At 43.8% G+C, this 18,739-nt stretch overlaps 1 protein-coding gene across 3 annotated transcripts in view; it reads right to left on the bottom strand.

Annotated features, from left to right (window-relative positions):
* Positions 1 to 18,739, bottom strand: part of rims1a (regulating synaptic membrane exocytosis 1a) — a 77,382-nt gene that overhangs the window by 5,957 nt on the left and 52,686 nt on the right. Inside the window, exons 12-27 of one of the 3 annotated variants that reach the window (XM_070915641.1) lie at positions 18,515 to 18,561; positions 17,194 to 17,309; positions 16,973 to 17,103; positions 16,432 to 16,603; positions 15,672 to 15,819; positions 15,312 to 15,368; positions 12,856 to 13,021; positions 12,084 to 12,188; positions 11,400 to 11,459; positions 9,357 to 9,434; positions 7,542 to 7,631; positions 6,079 to 6,162; positions 4,372 to 4,428; positions 3,994 to 4,059; positions 984 to 1,093; positions 351 to 469 (exon numbers count right to left, since the gene is read on the bottom strand). In XM_070915641.1, the coding sequence (XP_070771742.1) occupies positions 351 to 469; positions 984 to 1,093; positions 3,994 to 4,059; positions 4,372 to 4,428; positions 6,079 to 6,162; positions 7,542 to 7,631; positions 9,357 to 9,434; positions 11,400 to 11,459; positions 12,084 to 12,188; positions 12,856 to 13,021; positions 15,312 to 15,368; positions 15,672 to 15,819; positions 16,432 to 16,603; positions 16,973 to 17,103; positions 17,194 to 17,309; positions 18,515 to 18,561 (1,606 nt within the window). The remainder of the gene's footprint in view (positions 1 to 350; positions 470 to 983; positions 1,094 to 3,993; positions 4,060 to 4,371; positions 4,429 to 6,078; positions 6,163 to 7,541; positions 7,632 to 9,356; positions 9,435 to 11,399; positions 11,460 to 12,083; positions 12,189 to 12,855; positions 13,022 to 15,311; positions 15,369 to 15,671; positions 15,820 to 16,431; positions 16,604 to 16,972; positions 17,104 to 17,193; positions 17,310 to 18,514; positions 18,562 to 18,739) is intronic. The other 2 variants (XM_070915642.1, XM_070915643.1) reach the window with 2 other exon arrangements.

Raw genomic sequence — 18,739 nt, 5'->3', positions numbered from 1 at the left:
TCCACTGAAACTATGGGTGAAACCGAGTCAGTTCTCTGTGAGTTGGATGACCCACTCCTGTATTCCAGGAGTTGGGTGCATTCTTGAGTGACTGCCCAGTTGGAACCAGTTGGTTTTATTGAGTGGTCTTCACCATAATGGTAGCATCATTTATTACTTCCTTCGACAGTGAATGCAATCCACTGCGATGCACCTCTGCAACGTCGTGGCTCGTGCTCTCTGGCCGGATCCCCATAATGTCCCCCTCCACTCTCCTGATGAGTTTGTTTTAAAGTGAACTGTCAGGCTAAAATGGCCTTAATAATAATAATAATAATAATAATAATAATAATAAAATAGTTGTGGCCCACCTCCCGTTTATTCTTGAGGGCTCGGTCCAGGTCCTGTTGACTGGAGGTGGTGGCAGCTGACGCCCGGTTGGAATGAACCCTCATCTGGAGCTGACGAACACACTCCTCTGCTACCAGGGCTACACACACACACACACACACAAAATACAAGAAACTCAATAAACTCCCATTTAATCAGACACTGCACTGTAAATTAGTAAAAATAGTCTCAGCAGTCCTGAAAAAGCTGGACGTCCTAACGATGATGACACCTTTCAGCATGTCGAGGTAATCAACCCGTTTCTTGAACGTCGCCTGCACTTGCGTCTGTACTCGCTCAGGTCAGACAGCGAGGGCGATATTTTAGTAAACATCTCAACCGAAAGCAGCCCTGCAGCAGCAGCCTACATGTACATATTTCCATCATTATAATTTTACTGATAAAATATCTCCTTTGTTGAATCTGTACAGAAGTATGACATCTTGTAGTTTTACATGGGGCTATTTGCTGGACTATTTCTTCCAGGCCAGGAGTAGTGGATACTTTCTAAAAGTTGATGTCCAAATGATCCTGCACTTATACATGATTCAGTGTCACACACACACACACACACACACACACACACACACACACACACAATCATCAACGCATACCTTGTTCTACGGTGCTGCTCTTGGGGGGAAGCTGTGGGAGTTGCCGCACTCTGCGGGCTGAGGAGGACGTCACTGAGGAGGAAAGAGACGAACCACCTTGGAGGTGGCCCCTAATGCAAAAATAATATGATAGTGAAGCGGACGGAGAGGAAAGAAACAGGGATGGAGAGAGGGGGAGAGCAGATGAATGAGCAAAAGCAAAGAGGAAGAGGATGGGGGAAAAAAAAAAAAAAAAAAGAGAAGAAGAAGAAGAGAGAAAATGAAATTAAAGTCAATGTTTTTGTGATCCAGGGTGCACACTGCAGCATGGGTCACCCGCTGGTCGGAGTTCACAACAGTATCATTATGACATTACAAGTGGCTGGAATTCACCTGAAGGGACCCAAAAACACTGAGCAGCTATTAACCAAGGCTGTCCTTTCATATTTCTCCTCAGGACGTGTAACAGTGAATGTAAGATTGCATAAAAAAAAAAGAAGTGACAGAAAGGGGCTACAGGGAAAAAAAAAAAAAAAAAAAAAAAGCATCCATAAATGAAAGAGCAGCGACAATATTTCAGTGAAAGAAAAATCAGTGGCAACAGCAGAGTGACGAGGTGAAGCAAAGTGAGTTGACAGGGAGCGGCCCCGGTTGCAGAAAGATGAAGATTTAGGCAGTGGCAGAGCACATGGAGAAGGTGAGAGCCTTCAAGCACGAATCCCGCCGCGTCTGCAGACATGCACTCATGGGACGCCACTCTCGCACAACGGCCTACGGGAAGCCCGTGCTTCCTGTTTCGCTGTGAATTACCCATAAATTAGTCATTCGCGTTTTTGGCACGTCGCTCCAATCAGATCGATAGCATGTTCTTAAAAAAGATACGCAAGTATGAAATGTTGAAAAAAAAATGTGGCTATCATTGACATCACCAGTTCTATTGTTAAAAAAAAAAAAAAAAAAAAAAAAGACAGCTGCTAAATCTATTAACTATGTAATAATTAATGGTCCCTTTACCCTTGTGTTTTACAAATGACCCCACTAAACATTTTCCGATGTTGAAACAGACCAAAATGTGCAAAACAGGCCTTTGGCACTTAACACAACGCGTAGACATGCAGCTCAGAAATGACACAATGACACTGATAAACGATGACATATATCCACACAACACGTCTATACAAGAAACACACAAACACAGAACAGCAGCAGCGTCCGAGGCTGTGATGTGGCAATGACAGGTCACCGAAACACACACACACACACACACACACACATACACACACACACCAAAGTATGCAGCCCTGTCGCCGTACAGTAAATCAAAGGGGATCTGCCTCTGTGTCAATGGGTTATTAAGGGAGGGGGGGGGGGCACTCATTCAAGGGGAATCCCCTTACCAAGAGGCCGCAGTGGGGCCTTCTTTCCTTTGGAGCCCCTTAAGATGGAGGTGGGCTTGATTCTGGTACACACAAATGCGCACAGCCACACAGAGCGCCATACAAACCCAAAGCCCCGAAACACAGCGTGTGAGCAGCAGCATGCAGGAAGTAAAAAGGGAGGGAAGAAGGCAAAATGGAGGGGGGGGGGGGGCAACAGAATACAAATAAATAAAAGGTCATCCAAATCATGTTAAATGAAACATTACATAACACCTGGCTCGCAGGTAGCATTGACCAATGCTTAGCGGTAATGGTTCACAATCCATGATAAAGCACAATTCACGTTTTTATGTTTTTTGACACTGACTCGAAGCACGACATCATCAATAAGCCATGTTGGTGGTTTAGTGATGCCCTGACTTTCCCCCTAGCGCCACCACGAGGTCGAAATGTGTAGTTTTAAGCGAAATCTAAGTGAAATTTATTAATTTTCCCCCGTACTTTAGTTTGTGCTTTGTGTTTTAGTGCTAATTAATTAGCAGATGTCATCATGCTAACATGCTAAGAACATCGTAAACACTGTACCTGCTAAACGGCAGCATGCTGACATTAGCATTTAGCGCAAAGCGCGGCCGTAGACTCTTCTAATCCTGTTCGAAATTTCACAAAAGCTGGATGCAGACCAAGGTGCTATTTTACGGGCCCTCTCTGAAGTCAGTCGGGATTTCATTTAAATTGTTATAAGCTACACCTATACTAATGACCGTAATTTGGCAGAATTTATCTGGCTATGAACGAAATATGAACCAAATGGCTCAAAAGATACATAAACGTATTCAAAACCTTATTAAAAATCTGCACCATCTGCCAGTTAAATACAAATAAATGTTTACCTTTTCACTGTCCAACGAGGTCCATGAATGATTTATTGTGTGTCTAATGTGAATGGCCATAACAGGGAAATATTCAAATATTCAAATCCCTGCTTTAATCTAAAGCCCCATTTTCGGACTGGATTATATTTCCGGGGGTGGGGGGGTGGGGGGGGTGATTTCAAGGGAGCGACGTCCTTGTATTTTTGAAGTGGATCTTGGGAGTTTTCCCAAGTGCAGTGAAGAGCTGCTTGTCCTTCTGCTCCATTTATTATTGAATCAGCTCGGTGTAAAATGTGACTTCTGTGTGAAAACGGAGCGAGTCGAAAGTGTTGTTATTCGAATCGCACAAAGGCAGGAACATGTACAACGCCAACACGTAGGCTCATTTGGGAACCAATGTGACGACAGACTTCTGACTCAAATTCACTTGTTGCAGTATCTTTGTATGTCCCTCCGCGCCCCCCCCCCCCTCCCCTGTGGAGACTTTTGGCTTTCTCTCTTGGCTTTGTCCTGCGGAATGTTCACGTCTATTACAGACCACCTCTTGTAATTTCACTGTGGTACAAATGCTGTCCGGAGTGTGTGTGTCCGCCCCCCCCCCCCCCCCCCCCCCCCCCACAGTAATGTTAGTCCCGTCCAAATGGGGCTCAAAACTAACTTCCAAGTGAGTGGATTTACCAGCAATAGACTTGGCTTGTGTGTGACTTCAAGCTCTCCCCGTCAATGACCTCATACACCACTGTTTGACATGTGCTGAGCCCACAGTACATGCCTTACCTGCCACTATCAGAGAGCTTCCTGCCAAGAGTGTGACATTCAGGTGTCTCCAGGGTCCGAGGCTGCCTGGAGAATGGTGGATGAGCAAAGTGAACAGTACACAAAAGGAAAAAAAAAAAAAAAAAGATGGATGGACGGATGAAAGGATGGAACAGAGATGCATGATGGAGGATACATCATTTAGATTTAGAAGAGTGTGACTCTGTCGGGGGGGTTGTCATTGGCCTTATAAGTTTATGATCTGGAAAACAGGAAATAGGAGGCATGCTGTGATGGATGGTATGATGGTGATATGAATATGGTGCTTCATCTGTGCCTGCGTGTGTGTGTGCAAGCAAGTGCGTGTGTGTGTGTGTGTGTGTGTGTGTGTGTGTGTACCTCTTCTTTGTACTGAGGTGAATTAAAGTCTCTTGAGTAGGAAGTAGCATCCATATTCTCCATTCATGGACATGAGGATGACAAGGATGATACATGCACCACCACACACACACACACACGAACACACACACGAGCACACACAGTCACACTTCTGATATGAATTATGGCCATCATGAATTCTACGTCGTTGCTGAGCGCTAAGCCTTGAAAAAGAGAGACTTCTTAAAGACTGAGAGGAGAAGGCGAGCACACAGAAGCTGCAGATGCAATTCCCAGAACAAAGAGTGCACTCGGGGAAAAAAGACTGCAGGAAGCAAACTCAACGAGGCAGGACTCCACACCAAAACCAGTACAATCCACCAGAAGTTCAGAGGAGCACAAACCGGGCACTGAAAACCGTGAAGGAAGGGTAGAAAAGCAACAGAACAAAAATACAACAACAACAACCACAACCAGGGACGAGGACTATCGCTGCAGCTCTTGGCAACAAATTACAAACCAGAGAAACACCACCCACAAGCTGAAAAACCATACAAGCAACCCTTTACACAATGTGAGTGACAAAGCATGAAACAAAGCAGAACTTGTCTGTGCGCCTATGGGACATTCCCAGTTTTATTTTGACAAGTTCTACATTGTACATCACGTTCACTCTCACTGTGTCCAGCTCACTGACCATCAAACCAGGAGTTCAAGGTTAGCAATAGGAAGCTAAATTGCAGAAGGTGACAAGAGTAGTTCATTTTATCTTGTATTTGTTCAAATAAAGTGAAACCCCGCAGTTGCAACTGCAACTATTATTGGTTTCAAGAAAATAACAATTTCACAGTTATATGCAGGTTTAAAGTAGCAGCTCCATATTTTGGGAAATACACTTATTTGCTTTTTTGTCGAGCTGGATGAGAAGATTGACACCATTCGTACTTGTACGCTAAATGTGAAGCTAAAGCCAGGAGACATTAGCATAGCCTAGCATAAAGACTTGACGTATGGGGAAACAGCTAGCCTGGCTATGCTCCAGGTAACAAAATTTGCCTACCGGCACATCTAAAGCTCACTGTTTGTTTGTTAATCTGTACCTTTGGACAGAGCCAGGCTAGCTGTTTCCCCTTACATCAAGTTTTTATGCTAAGCTAAGCTAAGCTAACTGTCTCCTGGCTGTAACTTCATATTTAACGAACAAATAAGAGAGTGGTATTGATCTTCTCAGCAACTCTCAGCAAGTAAGCACATAAGCATATTTCCCAAAATGTTGAACTATTTCTTAAATCAGCCACCTTCCCGCTGCACTAAATTTGGCTAAAATAAGTTAACTGAAACCTGTTTTATATGATACAAGATAAAGTAACTCATTTTTATCCAAATATAAAGAGTTGGAATAGTTTAGGTTGCAAATTCACTACCAGCTAATTACAGAAATATCAGTACTCAGCAAAGAGATTAGCGTTAGCTGCAAATATCAGGTAGAGCTTGACATCTGCCTGAACCCAATAAGACCCAACTTAACCCAGAGGATTTCAGTCAGGTTTGAGAGAATGTGTTCCAAAAAACTTGGGAATTGGTGACATATTGGGTGGTGATTTGCCTTGTAAAAAAGAAAGCCTTTCTCCTTTTATTGAACTTTCGGGTTTGGGTCATAAGGGCATCAGATTTGAAGGCATAAGTCAAGCTCTAGGACGAAGCGGTTGGGGGTCCACAAAAGGGTACCTGTCATCTTCAGGGGAAGCATGTTGGATAAGAATCCTGGGACTTGCCGGACGTCTCCGGGGCAGGGAATGGGACAAAGATTTTCTATGTGTACACATATACAAAATATATCACCCATATGACCAAATCAGCAAGCCATTACAAAATCAGAGAGCCGTGCTATTTGTGCCTATGTGTGCATGAGTATCTTTGTGCCTGCCATGGCTACAAGTATTTCTGGCCCCTTGGGGGATGCGGAACAAGCAGTAAACACAACATTGACATACAATCACCTTATAAAGTTGGTATGGATTTACACATCCAGCCAACATGTGGCAACATTAGCTTTAATTTAGAATTGTGTTTCTGGCCACCCAACGAATAAAAGTATAATATTCATTTTAGCTCTGTTTCGGTGGTCTGTTTAAGCTCTGAGGGCAATAACTGGGTATCTAGGAATCTTCGAAAGTTACAATCTTCTCAGCATACCATTCCCTTTTGTGTTTTCTAGAGCCAGAAAAAATCAACAATGTCCCGACAGTCGCATGTAGATTTGTTGCCGGAGAAGAACACCAACAATAAACCTACATGTGACTTCCAGGATGAATATACCCTCCCTCATCTTTTAAAGTGTAGTCACACAACCAAGGTATTCGCGGCCAGTATGGACACGATGAATGATCACAGCGACCCACAACTCTTTCAACATACATGTGTCATGCGAGTATTGTGAGGAAATAGGCTTGAATACTTCAAACGTGTTCTTCAAGGTATTTTGATTATACTGTCGGTGATGGTTGACCCGAGAAAGCAGCATTGGCTTCAAGAATCTCTTTGGAACAAGCAGGACATCTGCTCTCACAATTCAGTCTTTATAAACAGACCTTGGCGATATTTGAAAGGCTGTGCTGGTATTGCAAAGAGTGAAGCTAAGAAATGAGGCTTGGTGAGTGGTTGAAGGATCAATTCTATGGAAGACTGGAATGTGTGAAGCTTATAGGGGGAAATAGGCTGGTTGGACGAGTGATTAATGCTTTGATACAGTAATGAAGGTAAGGTGGCAAGGTTTACAAGAAGTGGTGCACCAATTCTGTTGTCAGGGTGCACTTAAACTTTGATGCGTCGATGAGTGTGTCTAGATAGTGAAACTTCAATGGTATGAAATTTGGCTATTTTTTTTCTCGAATTAAGCAATTGTAACATGAAACAAATGCAAGTATTACTATGGTAGGTTTTGTTTTACCTTTAGTTGCACCTTCATAGACAACTTAAGGATTGAAACATGGGATCCGCTGGGTGGAACAGCAGATTGGAGGAGTAGAGTGGTGTACAACGATGGGGTCTGAGTGGAGTGAGGACGGGGAAGCTTAATCTTCAGCTAGTGTAGGACCATTTAGAAGGGAAAGAGCTACAAAGACCAGGAAAAGCAGGGGATAAGAGACTGGAGCACTACAGGAAGGGGTGGTAGGGACAGAGGCTGGTACCTTTCAGTCTCTGGTGAGGGGGCATGATTGTCTGGAGTCAGACAGTTGGCGCTAGCGCTCCTAACCCTGTCCAGAGAAGGCTGCAGATCACTAGAGGCACCACAGCACAACATGCCATCCAATGGAGGAGGAGGAGGAGGAGACAGGAGGAGAGGACAGAAACAAACACAAAGAGAAAAAACAATGGACAAACAGAAAAAAATGTTTTAAAAGAATGTCAGGTTAGATTCCCCAAATCATAATGCTAGACTCAGAACTAAACCATGACTGGCTGGCTGGCTGGCGTAAGGATGGGAGTGTCTCTAAGTTGTCATGGAGATGGGGTATGGTGGATTGCTCATTGCACTATTCTCCCAACCTGGCACGGCTTACCGGCTCGTATGTTTAAGCATTAATAATAATAATCATCTGTACACATGTATGTGTGTGTCTCTTACCTAACTGTCACCTCATCTGTGAACATTACAACGCGGTGTGTGATGGAGCAGCGCGTTGCCATGACCTTGCGCGATCCCACGACAGAGCTTATCTTTCGACATGCAGGCGGCGTGGAGCTAGTCACGAGATGAAAATGAAAAAAAAAGACAAAAAAAAAAAAAAGCATGCATTTGCAAAAAACGAAACAAAATAAAGGGAGGAAAGCTCAGACAGGAAACAGATCCGTGAAGCTCCTGCTGCTGTAGAAAATACTCACATAAAAGGACGTCCGCAGGCTCATGGAGATCACAAGCTTGTGTGTCTATAAATATGTACAGTTTGGCAGATATCCTAACTCTAATGTTGGAGCTTGTCAAGATTTACTACAATAAAAGTGAGTATGGGCTTCTCCAGAGGTTGAGAAAAATTCACACTGACAGCACAAAATGTGTAAAGGCCTCAGTGTGCTTCAAACGAATTGCTTGTCGAATTGTCTGACAGTTTGTTTTTCCCTTTCCGGCATCGGAAACTGGGGCTGCGTCCAACAATTTTCGTTACTTTCTGAAACAATCAAGCGCGTGTGCTTCACACAGCCATTGGCTAGGTGTGCGGAGGTGTGGAAGTAGGCAGAGTTTGAACGTCCCTCTCTCAAGGCATTCTTTGCACAAGTACTTATGTCGCTTTTTCGCGTGTTCCTTAAAAATCCTTTATTCTTCCTCCGAGAAGGGACTTCATCCCCATTTGCACAATTCACTGCGTCAAGACTACAAAGAACGGAGCGGATTTTTTGGGAGGAGCTATTTTGGACAGCCCCAGTTCGAAAAATAAAAGTCCTAAAAGTAATTCATTTTAGGTGACTCGCGGTTGGATGGGCATGAAACTGTCCCAGCTGAATCAATAGTACAAAAGATGCATTTGAAAACATGTGGTTCTTTGATAAAAAGTCGAATGTACAAGCCTGTGTACATAAAACTTTCAAGGTAGAAGCAAACTTCGACTCCCAAAGTGCATTTCAGAAAGAAACATCCAATCACCAAGCTTAAAATTGTGTTACATACTGCATACCGGCAACAGGGGCAGAAGCAAAAGATAAGACTATAATACAATCTGCAATTTAAATTAATTAAATTTTGGAGTTTTGGAGGAATACAGCGAATTTGCTCCAGCTCTGATTCGTTGCTCTGGCTGGATTCTACCTCCCTTCACTGTCTCAGAAATCAAGTTGAAACAATTAAAACTGCAGGTCGTCACACAAACCTATGGGATCGCTACATTATCTGGGAGAGTCCCGTGTTCTCACTTGTCAGTAACATTGAGGGTATTGTTTGGGAGAAGACTCTGAAACAGGAATACAGAATGTTCGCTGGAAGCACACTGAAACATTGACTGTAGACTTACCTGTTTGTGTGTTTGTGGATGCCGTTGAACAAAAGTGGCATCTTAGGTGGCAGTGTGTTATTGTGCCTAGTAGATCTCCTGATGTTAGCGTGCATGCAGCGGACGGAAGCAGGGAAATGGGAGGAGTGGGTGGAAGAGGAGAAACAAACAAACAAAAAAAGAACAAGTGTGTGGGACCGTTTGCACAACAGACAAAGTTTTGTAGGTCAAAAAGGTTATCCAGTGATTTTGTGTACTATGTGTGTTAATATTCTTATTTGAAGAGGTTTTGGCTCAGCATCTGATTTATTCCATTTTTGACATCAAAACGTTTACTTATACTAGCGGAGCACAGTAAGTTTCACGTTTCAGGACTGTCAGTTATTTCTTCATATTGTCGTCTGACATGTGTCCAAACAGTGCATTCCTTGCAAAAAAAAAAAAATCACTGGCTAAGCTTGTAGGCTTTTGCACCGTAAGAGAGTGGAACTACAGCTCACAAGCATCAAAAGCCGGCTCTCATCTCTAGTGCCGCGCTTAACCCCCCCCCCTCAAACACATCTGTGTGTATGGAAAGTACACAAATAGTTGGTGTTACCAGCTTGAAATGTCTCTGTCAGAGAGGTATGGCGGATGGAGTTGAGGAGACATACAGATGTGTTCTCCAGCTTGCAACTTACCTCTTTTGTTGCGTGCTCAAAGTAGCAATCTAAAGACCCGTGTGGAGGCAACTACAGCACATGTGATGCGCAAACGCTAAATGACAGTGAAAGTCTGATATCTCAAACTCTATCAGGATATGGGAACAGAGTGCAAGAGACAAGACCCCTGAATCATTTTAATCAGGAGGCAGAATTGGCACATGTTCACTGGTTTGGATTTCTTCAAGAGGGACAGGACCTTTCACAAACACAGTAGTTGAACAAACATTTTTTTTTTTTGTTGACTCTAGCCCTGCCCTGGTTGTAGAATAGCAGCATGCTAAGAATGAAGCGCAGTCTGAATGCAAGCATGGTCCCGCAGTGTCCTCTTGTGGATCTGAGGGAGCAGTACAACTAACCTACCAGCTCTTTGGCTTCCTCTCCTCAGTCTGATCTCCCGCACATTTAATTTACCCCTTATAACACTTCTTAATTATTTTAAAATGACAGTAAACACCTCCACTTTCTTATCCCACCTGCAACTTTCCTGGCTGTCGGCATTACCCAAAACTATGTGGGGAAATTGACAATTCATTATTAACAAGTATTGTGTGCGTGTGTGTGTATCCAAGTGCTGATTTATCTTATCTCCTCTGTGCCGTAGAGCTCCTCTGTTGTCTAAAAACTATTAAAAAGACATCAGTGAGCCACACTGTTGCACTGGGTGACATGTTCCTTCATCACCATGAACACACACTGTAGTTTACTTTGACTCAATCCCACATACACCGTCCTGCTGCCGCAAATACTCACTAGAGCACCAAATGTGTATGAATCCACAGCGGAAAGTAGTCCCCGACAAATGTACTTTTTACTCCAAAGTTACTACTTTTTTTTTTTTTTTTTTAATTAAAACTACCTATTCCTGATCAGAATTACTTTTCAGTAGAAACAAACGGGCTTGGGGTTGAGAGCCACAGAGAGGGCAGGGAAGTCGAAAAGTGTTGCGAGGCGGACGACGTTGTTGGTATTTGTGGTATCTTCATGGGATTTGCCGACAATAACAAAACTATAAACTATCGCCAGCCTCGTCTTTTCAGTCCACCCCACAATTTTATTCCTACTTATGTGTGTTTTGACTTTTTTCTTTTGCAATATATTGCAAAGACCATTATGTAACTATTACTTCCTGTATACATTTCAAATGACACACAATTTACTTTTACAACACAGTAAAAGAGCCTAGATTTCAGTGGGATATTTCCTCACTCCTTTCTAAACAGTATTTTCAGTGAAGCATTAAACTTTTATTTTAAAGACAATCTGACAAAAATAAAAAAAAATGAAAAAAACACTACGCACATAAAACTACAACTGATCCAGAACTGAAATGTACAGAATAGGTTGTGATTGGCCAGTTTACCTGGTGTGGAGGCACTCAGCACTTTTGCCTCGCATTGACTGGTGGATCATGATGACCTCACTGTGGTTACCATGGGGATGGATGACACATGAGGAAATCAACAACAGTCAAAAAACCAGAAGAGCAGAGGGAGAAGAGGGTGAATAGGAAAGAGAAGCTGTCGCCGATTGCTATGCACACGACACGCGCACACAAACACACTCAGAAATGCCTCCCATTTTTGCAAGCAAACCCCGTTTTATCTAAACGCTGCTCTAAAGTCCCTTCATACAATATGGCAATCAGCGGATAGCTACTGCACCGCACTGGGGTCGAGGCCCAAAGAAAAGGGAGCCATGAAAAGGGGGAAATTCGGTGAAAGAAAGGGCAGAAAAACTAAATCAGGAAGTACTTAAAAAAAAAAAAAAAATGATAATGGCAAACAAAAGAACTAGAACCTGTCTGACAAAATAAAGTTTTTGCAAATCTCACGACAGACATCCACACTTACAGGCAGTCGCACAGTTCTGCACAATAAATCTGCTGCCTCATACCAACTGCGCACACAGAACAGATAAGCGGTCGATGCCACACATACAAAAATAAATAAATAAAAAAGCAGACATTAAAGAGAATCATTCGTCTTTTCTTTTTTTTTTTTTCCAACTCTGACGACTAATAGATAGGTATCACGACAACACACACCTGTCATCCAGGTACTCCTTCTCCTGGTGGCGGCCTCTGCCGGCGTCGTAGTGGCGGGTCGGAGAACGAGAACGACGAGTGTGAGGAAGCTCATCATCCAGACTCCTTAAAAGGAAAAAGGGAAGGAAGGAAGGAAGGGAAGGAAGACTTGTGTCAGGTTAGTGGTCAGGCGGTATTGCAGCAGAGTCTTGGCGTGGCTCATTTGGCTCGGCCAGTAAAAGCAGAGCTGGCAGCACTGCGTGTTCTGCATCGGACAGACATTTCATTAGAAGATGGACTTTGTTCGCCGGCTTCCAGCACACTCCCTCATTCCTCCTCTCTCCCTCTACCATGTTGCTTTTACCTCTTACAAGTGTCAGTGTCTTCTCACCCGGCTGATATTGGGCCTTTATTAGCACCATCAGACATCCGGCTGTGCCGCCCACCAGCTAGTGACTCTACATCGTGTATGCCCTTCCATCTCAATCCTTACAGATACCTGTGTCACAGGAGTGTGCTACAGTGGGGGTCCAAAGCAATGTATTGAGTCATATTTTGACTATGACTGTAAAGCTGACCTGTGGTCACTCCACTGTCCATGAAGGGTTTTTTCAAGCTTACATGGGGCGAGTGTTTCATACTCAAAAGATTTGGGTGCATCCCTTTGTACCCCCAGTCCTGTTTTTCCTCAAACTGCTTGATGTCTCACAATACGTCATAGTAAAATAGTGCAACTGGCGCCGGCATACGTCGCTCTTTAAAGCAAAGCCTTGTCTCATCCCTTAACCCTCACCTCTGGGCGGGAACGTTGGGTGGCCGCGACCGGATTCGTCCCTGCTCCTCGCGGTGCGGGGAGACCGAGCGGGAACGTATGTGATGGGCGGGCGTCCTCTGCTGCTCCGGCACCTCCAGGGTCGACGTGGGCTCCCGCTGCCTCTCCCTGCCACGCCCATCCGCTGCTGGGCGGGAATGGCCGCGCACGTGCATGCACATGTAAAGACACACTCGTGAGCAAATGTGGATGAGTGCTCAGAAATGAATGGAAATGTGTCAAATGTCTAGAGAGTCTTCAGTAGTTGTCGGTGTCGGCCTTGACAGCCCTGCTCCACAGTGAACAACCTCTGCAATTACACATTAGCTTAAGCAAAACTGCAGAATAAAGTGGTTAAAGTTACATTCCCTGAGATCTTAATGAAATCAAACCCACTTTTTGATCCTATTTATGGTAGCAATGGTCATTGAATGTATTTCCATTCAGTAACTATCTCTCCCTATAGCAGTTTTTATTGGTAATGGCGGAGTCCGCCATGCCCTCGGTGGGTTTGGATGGCCTAGAGATCATGCTAATGGCTTAATATCACACAACATGTAAGCCTGGTACGTCACATAGTATTAGCACAATGTTTACTTTTCTTAACATAGTGTACATGCTAATATCTTAGCATGGAGCCCGATACCACAGAACACAACAGGACAGCCTGTCTCAAGGATGCAGACTATTCAAAGATTAGCCTAATAATAGAACTGCAGCTGGCTATTTTTCATTACTGTGTCCTGTATTTTTTTTTATGTGTGGTAGAAAAACTTCCTTTTGGTGGTGCGGCGGAACTATCTCTGAAGATAAAAACACAGTATAAATAGGGGGACTGATCAGCCTTGAAGGGATCTGTGGGACTGTGTCAGGCTTTGTTGTGGTCCCAAGGTCGCTGGTTTCGTCTCCAAGAGAAGAGCGCCTCAAAGCTCACAGTGGGCCCATTGGTTTCGCTTTGGAGAGTCCAAGGTTTTTCATTTATTCCTTCCGTGCATGGAAATTAAAACTAAAAGTTGGTCAGAGTAATGTGGTGCATTTTTCCATTCCGTCTGTCTCCCTTTTTCACTTAGCTACCCATTAACAAGCAACACATGGCAGGGTTCGACTGATATTTTTCGATGGAAGGTCAGTGTCTCCGTTATATACATTTCGCTTGAGCAGGCCATTACACAAAAAAAAAAAACGGGAGCGAGAGAGATGCGCTGTCGGCCCACTTTGATAGTGCAGCAGCCCACATCCTCCTCCTCAAGACCCGCAACACCAGTTGAGGATCTAGTGACGGTTGGATTGGGTTTGGCTAGCTGGCCATTTGGCTTAAACAGGTGTTGAAAGTGTTGAAAGTTTCCAAAAGTCTCATTGCTATGCATGAACGGTTATGATTATTGACATGCTAGTGCTTAGCATAAACAAATTAGAGACTAACCAAGGCACAAGAAAGATTGAAGGTGACACTCTGAGCTGATACTCAGTATTGTTGGATGAGGCTAATTCATTGTCAGAAACAAATTATATAATTAAATGAAATATTTAGTGTTTCCACCAGAACTGTAGCTGTCAGGGTACAACGTGCCTGAGAGACCCAACAGACCTTCACTCTGAGGCTAGAAATTTCTTTTGTTTTGTGATCAAAACGACAATTAATTCAGATTTTACAATTTAGATTATCCTAAGGGCGTATCATCTGAGAAATATGTAATCAGTCAACCGGATTCTAGTCTATATACCAGTCCAACCCTAGCATACAGAGACAAACACCCAGACACAGACATCTACAGCGTTACACTACACCAACACACACACACAAACAAAAAGCGCTTTCGACACACGTCGTTTATCTTTTAGTTTGCCAGTGGTTCGGAAGTTAACTCATATCGGAGCTCCTCCGAGGCAGAGCGATGCCAACATGTAGTCTGTGACGTGACAGCGCTTCCCGTGCACGTGATTTATTAGTGGTGGCCTGTCTTACGGTCGGATCTATTGTTATCTGTGTTTTCATATTCAACTTTGATTGTCCAATTACTACTTCATGTACTTTTCCGAGAGTGTAGTATCGGCAGATTAACAAAAAATTTGATGTCATATGAAGACTTTAGGGTCATCATTAATAACATTTCAATACAATAAAACAATTTTCCAAATGCCGTCCTTTAGTTTCTGTCAGCCGGCGTAACCTGTGCTTACCAGCAAAAGGGCTGCTTGCCGCGTATGGAGTACATTTAGGCACAAAATTAAGCAATGCGTTTCGGTGCAAAACGCATTCCATACATAAAAATGAAAAGCGATCCCTTTTTGATTTTGCTGCTAACGAATGCAAACACATGTTCCAACACAAGCACCGCCCCCCCCTCAAAAAAAAAAAAAAAAACAACCACCACAAATAAAAAACACAGTTTGTTGGGAAACACTGCATGTAATACTAAGAAACGATCCCCACCCACCTTTAGACATTACTGCTGTACCCTCATCAAATTCAGGCTCTGTTACACGCTGAGAACCTAAACAGTCATAGACACAAACACACAGATGTGTATATACACCACACACACACACACACACATATATATATATATATATATATCTATATGCATGCACGTATCCAGGCACAGACGAAGCATCAGGGGAGGGTCGCAAAAAGGTTTCCATGTTACATGTTCCTACCTCGCTCAGTGATAGTAAACCACACGCAATCCTTTCTCTCTTATACGGTGATGCATGCACGCGCACTCACACACACGATATGTAAGAGCTCACGCATGAATATATATGCAACCGACAATAATGCACAGAATCAGACTTACGCTGCAGCTTCTTGCCGGGGGCGTCCGCGTGTCGCCGGGGCAGGTACGGGGAGGGTCGGGGCAGCGGTATGGATGAGACATCATGGGTTTGGAGTGGATACCAGTGGGGCTTGTCGTCCAGTAAGGCCGTCTCCAGCTCTATCAGGATCTGCTCGAGTCATAACCCACATAGCGATTAAATGTTTCCACTGGAGGATCTTTTTTTTGTTTGTTTGTTTGTTTGTTGCATCATTGTAGATGAAGAGGAAGGATCATAGAAACAAACCAAGCTTTGTCTCGCCTACAGTGATCAGATACTTCGGCTTACAGGCCGTCAGGAGCCGTGCAAGGGAGGCGCTGCCCCTTGGGGAGTTCGGGTTTTATAACTGAACTGTGACCAGGGCACACGCTTTTTTGACTTGTATGAAATGATGAACAACGGCACTGACGCGAGTCCTACAGGTAAAACAGTTGTGTGAGTTGTAGGCGTTTCATGTTCCCTTTCTCTTAAGTCCGTGTTACATGAAGTGTAACAGCCCATCATGCCAGGGATGGTTGTCTAACTTACACTTGTTGCTGACATGGCGGGTGTGTGTGTGTGTGTGTGATGTACTACTGTGTGTAATTGACTGCAGATGAAAATCAGCTGACAAGATGTTGACAAGATGTAAGAAGCTATGTGGTGATTTGCAGACAATAATACAGTGCTAGAAACTGAAAAGGAGAGGAGCCTCCATTGTGTGTATGTGTGTGTGTGTGTGTGTGTGTGTGTGTGTGGTACCTCTCCCATAAAGGCGCTGTCCTCCTCTGGTGACTTGGGTTGGTCCCATATGGTCAGCTCCAGCATGTGGTTGCGGAAATCCCTGCGATGGACGTGAGTGTAGACGAACGTCTGGTTCCACTTGGGCTCGCAGGTCTTCTTCGCGGTTTTTGTCCTGCGTTTGCTCTTATCGCTGTGTTTAAACGACACACACACACACACACTCAGCCAAACAAGTTCCCTTTTCGGCGGACTCGCGTTTATTAGTTAGTCTTACGGTTAAACAAAAAGAACACCCCAAACTGTCAGTGTTTTACACCACATGTTAAGTTAATTTAAGGTCTATATTTCATTGCCAAGTTTCTAAGTATCAGCTTATGGAGTAGTGGATAACTTGGATTTTATGGCTCCGATCATCAGTAAAAGTATGGCAGCAAGCATTATATCCAGGCTCCAGAAACCTGTTGGTGATGTCAAAGATGGTGCATTTGAGTAGTTTTTAGACCATCTAGACTGCATTTCAGTGCAATGTGCATCTGTGGTGAAGGGGCGTCTGGTATACCTGCGGTCAGGGAGGAAGTACATTTTGACGTAGGGGCTCCTGGGCCGCCCGTCAGGCCGAAGAGGAAGCTCTGCAGCCTGCAGCACGTTGACTATTAGCTGATGACCCACTTTGTCATACCACAGCTTCACCTGGGTGGGAAGCAAACACAAATAAATCCGACGCAGCGTCTCAATTTCAACACATCAGCAGCCCCACACACTCAAAGTGCACACACTCACTGAGAGTTGCCCTGGCATTAACTGCGGAGCATCCTGGAGCATCCCGGGACTGGAGGGAGACAGGACATTTAAGGACGGTCTCTCCATCTTCTGGGACTCAAAAGAACTGGAACCTGCTATGAAGACAAAAGAAGCAAAAAAAAAGAGGGAGAAAAATGCGAGAAAATGAGTGGGGTTCGTCAAGAGTGAAGACATAATCTGGTCCAACTCTAAAACAAAAGGTGTCTTCATATCTGCGTAACATCCAGCAATGAGAGTTCCTTCCCCTGGAAAACTTTGCATAGAAAGAGCACAGGACATTCCACAGCTAACCTGTCAGGATGACAAATTACCACGCTTCTGTCCTACTTTGAGTCCGATGGGCTTTTGTTTGGACGTATTCGGGGCCTCATATACCTTTATAAAATGGTCTTATGGTCGAGCATCATATTAACTACTGACTAATGAAGAAACCCACTTCCTCAATCTTGAAATACATCACAGACCAGCAAAGTTAGCAATTAGCTGCCTTACTGGTTAACGCCACGAGGCATTACTAGTCGACAATCCAGTGTCTCATCAAACACAAACAGGGAGAGGTACGATATGCCAGAATTTGTGAGCCAGCTTTGAAAACAGCAACTACAAGCAACGGCCGCTCTTGCATTCAAAGACATCGTCAACTGCGCGTTTAGATGAGAATGAGAACGCAGTGATGATGTAGAGTGGGTTGCCAGATATGGACAGTGACCACAGGTTTTAGCATAGGTTCTGTTCGGTCACGATGGGACAAAAAAAACAACAACTGGCAACCTCGCAGTGACACCAAGGCTTCAGGAGGACACTGTGTTACACCCCAAGAGTTCTTACATTTCTGTTTTTGGGCTGATTGCACAAATGGGACACAATGTGATAATTAGTGCTTCAGGCTGGATGTTTTCTTCCTGTTTCCAGTCTTGATGCTAAGCTAGGCTAATCGCCTCCCGGCTCCAGCTCCGTGGTTAACACACAGACATATATATTTGCGTTCCCGAAAAGGAAGCCAACAAATATTGAACAAATATTTCACATAAATTTGAAGTGAATTTGTCAAACTTACGATCAGACCTCCCTTTCTATTTAAGTATTTTCATGAATCAAACATGTAAGTTATCCTAAAATGGCGTTTATATACAAAACGAAACAAACCATGTACTGTCCAAAAATTCATTGGAAACATTCCCACAATTTGCCCCCCCCCCCAAAAAGAAAAATAAGTGTATGTATACGACAGATAATCAGCCAGACAGAGATACAGACAGACATACAAATACAGCTCCAACATCCCACAGGAGATACCTACTAGATTCTAATGGAGGGTGGGACGTGTCGGGGATTCTTGGGATATCACTGGAAAAGAAGCAGCAAAGACCATGTCAGTCACTCTTACACTGGCATTCAACTGGATTAAACAAAGTTAGTAAGTGTTGTTGATGCACAGGCATACATGCATGTAAATGTAGTAGTAGTTTACTGGAAGAAAGTAGCACTGTCATTTGCCAAAAGTTTTTTTTTTTGTTGGCGATTG

Source organism: Enoplosus armatus, chromosome 12 (genome assembly GCF_043641665.1).
Source record: "Enoplosus armatus isolate fEnoArm2 chromosome 12, fEnoArm2.hap1, whole genome shotgun sequence".
Lineage (NCBI taxonomy): Eukaryota > Metazoa > Chordata > Actinopteri > Centrarchiformes > Enoplosidae > Enoplosus > Enoplosus armatus.
This window is presented reverse-complemented; position numbering and strand designations above follow the sequence as displayed.